Source organism: Drosophila obscura, unplaced genomic scaffold, assembly GCF_018151105.1.
Source record: "Drosophila obscura isolate BZ-5 IFL unplaced genomic scaffold, ASM1815110v1 contig_1, whole genome shotgun sequence".
NCBI classification, from domain to species: domain Eukaryota; kingdom Metazoa; phylum Arthropoda; class Insecta; order Diptera; family Drosophilidae; genus Drosophila; species Drosophila obscura.
The window spans coordinates 2,202,060-2,206,475 of NW_024542679.1; the positions used below are offsets into that span (position 1 = coordinate 2,202,060).

At 44.5% G+C, this 4,416-nt stretch overlaps 1 protein-coding gene across 1 annotated transcript; it reads left to right on the plus strand.

The window, feature by feature from the left end:
• Positions 1–1,807: 1,807 nt before the first annotated feature.
• Positions 1,808–3,942, plus strand: LOC111075843 (protein sprouty). The gene has a single exon (XM_022369342.2). The coding sequence runs from the start codon at positions 1,918–1,920 to the stop codon at positions 3,748–3,750; it is 1,833 nt and encodes a 610-aa protein (XP_022225034.2). The 5' UTR covers positions 1,808–1,917; the 3' UTR covers positions 3,751–3,942.
• Positions 3,943–4,416: the final 474 nt, after the last annotated feature.

Here is a 4,416-nt window from a genome sequence, read left to right on the forward strand (position 1 = left end):
TCTATAATACGACAAAGAATAGAATATAGTATAACTCTAGATATCTGCCTCTCTCCTCTGGTAGATCATCCTCCTCGTTCTTAGACATTTTTCTCCCCCAGAGATTGTCTTCTCCTCTGAAGATAATGTTCCTGGTGTCGAGATCTTACTCTTCTAGCGATCATTCCCTCTTCTCTGCCTCTAAAAACTTTCGATCTCTCTCTGTGTTGTGGAGCAATCGATCGGGGCACATTACTCATACGCCGCATGGACCTGGAACGGCAGTGTAGCCGCAGACCCCAAAAAAAAAAAAGATTAATTTTTGGGATCCATTAAATCCATGTGTTCTTGTTGTTGTCTGGCTATAAAGCTGACAAAAACATGCAATAAAAATACAGTTGTTTTGCCATAAAAATATGCCATAATCATCATCACATCATGTCCAGATCTAGGGGGATATGAAGAAAGCATCGATCCCAGTTCAAAGTTCAATCATTCGCGAATACAAATCTAGAATTTTTAGATCTTTTTACGCTAATTTTTTTTCCATTTAATAATGAAAGTTATGTCCATTTTTATATGGCCCAACGGAAATACTGAATGGAATTTGTGGAAGTAAAAAATATAATAAAATTCTAGAGGACAGATAGCAGCCGGCACCGGCACCGGCACCCGGCGGGGTTAAAGCAATTAAGACAGATAATGGGGGTTACCAAATGTCGAGGGCGACATTCGAAATTTGTTTGTATTCTCGAACGCACAGAGAGAGGAAGAGAGAGACAGAGAGATTACAACTGAACAGATCTCTTTCTGTTTGGCAGCAGAAAAAAGTCAGAAAAAAATCTCTCAAAGTAATTTGATCTCAAACTCTAGATCTCTAGCTGCTGAACCGTACCAAACCCACGAATTCTATAGAAATTTTAAACCTCAAGTCTGACCAAACAGCAGAGAGACATAATCTTCATTTCAGGTGAAACTCCAAAAACGAATTACGAGAAATATAATTATTATAATAATAAAAACAAGAAAAACTTCAAGATTATGCTCTGTACAAGTTTTATATCTTTAGAAGTGTATAAAAGATACGTTTTTTGTTTTGTTTTTGTTATTGTTTTTTTTTTTTTTTTTGCTTGGGCATTGACCAACATTTTTCATGGCTCTTTCTCTCTAGTTTTATTTATTTTTTTGTTTGTTTGGAAATTAATTGCACAACATTAAGTCCGTAAATTAAGATGAAAATGTGCAAAAATTAAAGCAGCAAAAAGTTCATTAAAAGCAAAGCAAAACTGTACTTTGAACCTAGGCACGCCCTGGTTTCTTTTAGAGCGAACAGACCCCAGACCTTGTTTGTTTTCGGTTTATTTGTGTATATTTTTGGGTGCCCACGTGATCTACGTGATATTTTGATTAATTGTTGATATTCTAGCAGTTTCTTGGGGATCAAAGACCCTAAGATTTTAGTTATTATATGCATGGAAATAACTACAAAAGAAAACTTGAACTTGAACCCAAGCTATCATATACATATGTATATCTTTGGATTATAATAGACTTAAATTAATTCAAAATTATCTTAGAAATATCCCTAAAATAAGCCACCAAATATATCCAAAAAACTAATGGAAATATCTCTCTTTATTTTTCGGTTACAGATAGCAATCGTGGCAAAAAGGCAATCACTGCAAAAGGATGAAGGCAAATCGAGCTGATTCCGAGGGCAGAAATTACCATCGAAGGCATTGAGAGACCAGAGAGAGAGAGAGAGAGTGAGATAGAGAGAGATCTATCAAGAGAAAGGATATATATGCAATAGAGAGAGATAGAGCTCTGGAGGAAGAGGAGACGGCGGAGAGGAGTGGAGAGGAGACGGGAGAGGAGAGAGAGTGAGAGTGTAGAGTGGAGAGGAGCGGTAGCGGGAGTATTGGAGTACAACACTACATGGATCGCAGAAATGGCGGCGATCCCTTGGCGCCACCCCGGCCCCCGAAGCTATTACCGCGCGTGCATCGACCAAGGGCGCCGGAGCCGACATTAAGTGGTGTCCAAGGAGGAGCATCCGTGGCATCCACAGCAATCCACAATAATAATTCACAGCAGCAACAACTTAGTATTAACGCAACGACGACAGCGACAGCGACGACGACGATAAACAATAACACGATATCGATAATACCCGCATCACCGATTTCGGCCGATTACGATTCCGATTATCAGATCCATCATCTGACATTTCTGCCACAGCGACCGAGCAGCTTGAGTCGCAACAGCAGCAACGCCTCCTCATCGACAGCGACAGCGAATAGCAGCAGCACGGGCACGGGCTCGGGCTCCATTTCCGTATCCGGTTCGAGCTTCCGCAGACGTCCGCCAGCACCGGCGCCGCTGCTGAGCCTAGCATCCGCGTCGGAGAACAACAACTTCCTTAGTCATTTCCAAACCAGCGCTGATCAACCAGTGCCCCAGTCTCCAGTCACACTGGCGCAACCGCGACCCGAGTCCGAGAGGCTAACGAACGAGTATGTGGACACGCCGCTGCAGCATGCCACACGCATGCAGCATCCGGCTGGGCAGCAGGATAATGGCCAAACGACAACGCATCATTTGCTGTTGCTGCCCCAAAGGCAGCAGCACCATCAGCATCTGCAGCACCTGCAACACCCGCATCATCATCAGCAATCCTCCTTTGCTCAGCAGCATCAGCAGCAACCTCATGTCAGACTGGGAGCGACGACGACGACGACAACGACGACGGCGACGCAGGGAGGAGCAGGAACAGGAGGAATCGATCATACCGATGGCTTATTACATTCACATTTGCACTCCACAACGCCAGCGCAACAGCAACAGCAGCAGCATCACCTAAGCAAAGGACAACCCGCCACAAAGCCTCGACTGGGACTGGGATTGGGATTGGGTTTGGGTTTGGGATTGTCCCAGCAGCCCATCACGCAACCCATCATCACCAAGCAGCCGACAGCCACAACACCCGCCACGCAGACACAGACGAGCAAGGAGCATATGCACGCGTTGGAGGAGCTCCTGCAAGCACAGCCCGGCAGCGGAGGGGGCGGAGCTGGACCCATTGTAATGGGTGGCGATCCCACGCTAATGATACCCATTGTGTGTCCGCGGTGCGGCCGATGCCGCTGCGAGCAGTGCCAGAGTCCGCGACCGCTGCCACAGACATGGGTGTGCAACAAGACGTGTCTGTGCAGCGCCGAGTCCATCATCGATTATGCCTCCTGTTTGTGCTGCGCCAAGGCGTTGTTCTATCACTGTGCGCGGGACAACGACATGGACTGTGACGATGGCAACGGAACACCCTGTGTGGATAATCCCTGCTCCTGCGGCCCCTACAAGCGCACCCAGAGATGGGGATGGCTGGGGGCACTGTCGATTGTGCTGCCATGCCTCTGGTGCTATTGGCCGATGAGGGGTTGCATGAAGCTCTGCGAGAAGTGTTACGGCAGGTTTGCGGGACGCGGATGTCGCTGCCAAGGCGTGGGTGGGGCAGGAGGCGGAGGCATTGGTTCCACCAGCAGCATGCTGCCGATTGTCCCGCTGGGCGTGAATGGAGCCAATGGAGGACTCGGCGGTGGCCTCAATGGGGCCACCAATGGAGGGCAGATCGGAGGAGCGGGAATGGGACCCTTGAGCCAGGCCAATGGCAAGGCCATTGATCATGGCTGCAGTGCGGCCGCCAGTCGTATCCTTCGCAAAGGCGACCTCACACCCGAAAAGCGACTCCTCGACTCCAGTCCGGATTACTAGAAAGGGGTACACAAATCTAAAGGGAAAATCCCGTTCTGGGTTCTGTGTGTGGTTTTTCCCTAGCCGAAAAAACCTCAAACACAGGGCAATGAAAATTTAACAAGAAGGAGCTGGAATCTAGAGATAAATGTGGTGGCACCCCAACCCAACCCCTAAAAATATATATATATATAGTATATATACGAAAGAAAATATTTAATATATGAATTAAAGGATATAAAAAAGAGGAAAGAAAGAGAAAAAATTAAATAACCAAAGACTGCAAACAGATAATTATTAATTATTAGAAATGTTATTTAAAAAAAATATAATTTTTTGCTTAATTAAATGAAAAAAAAAGGGAATTGAAAAAGAAAAGCGAAAAAGCTGAAAAGAAAGGAAAGACCGAACGAAGAATTAGGGATTCATATTTGGCTTTTTATGATGTGTTTTTGTATTATTTTCGCTTTTCGCTTTTTTTTTTTAATTTTTAAATTCAATGTTCAATTTCTAAGTCAAATTTTTAATTTTTAAACAATATATTTTGTATGTATAAAATGTATTCCAATGAATTTTTCAATGCGAAAAACACATACACACACACAAATGTTTGTATGGGGAAAAAAACGAGAGTAGAGGAAACCTTTTTTATTTTCATATACAAGAAAAAAGAAAAAACAAAAGAAA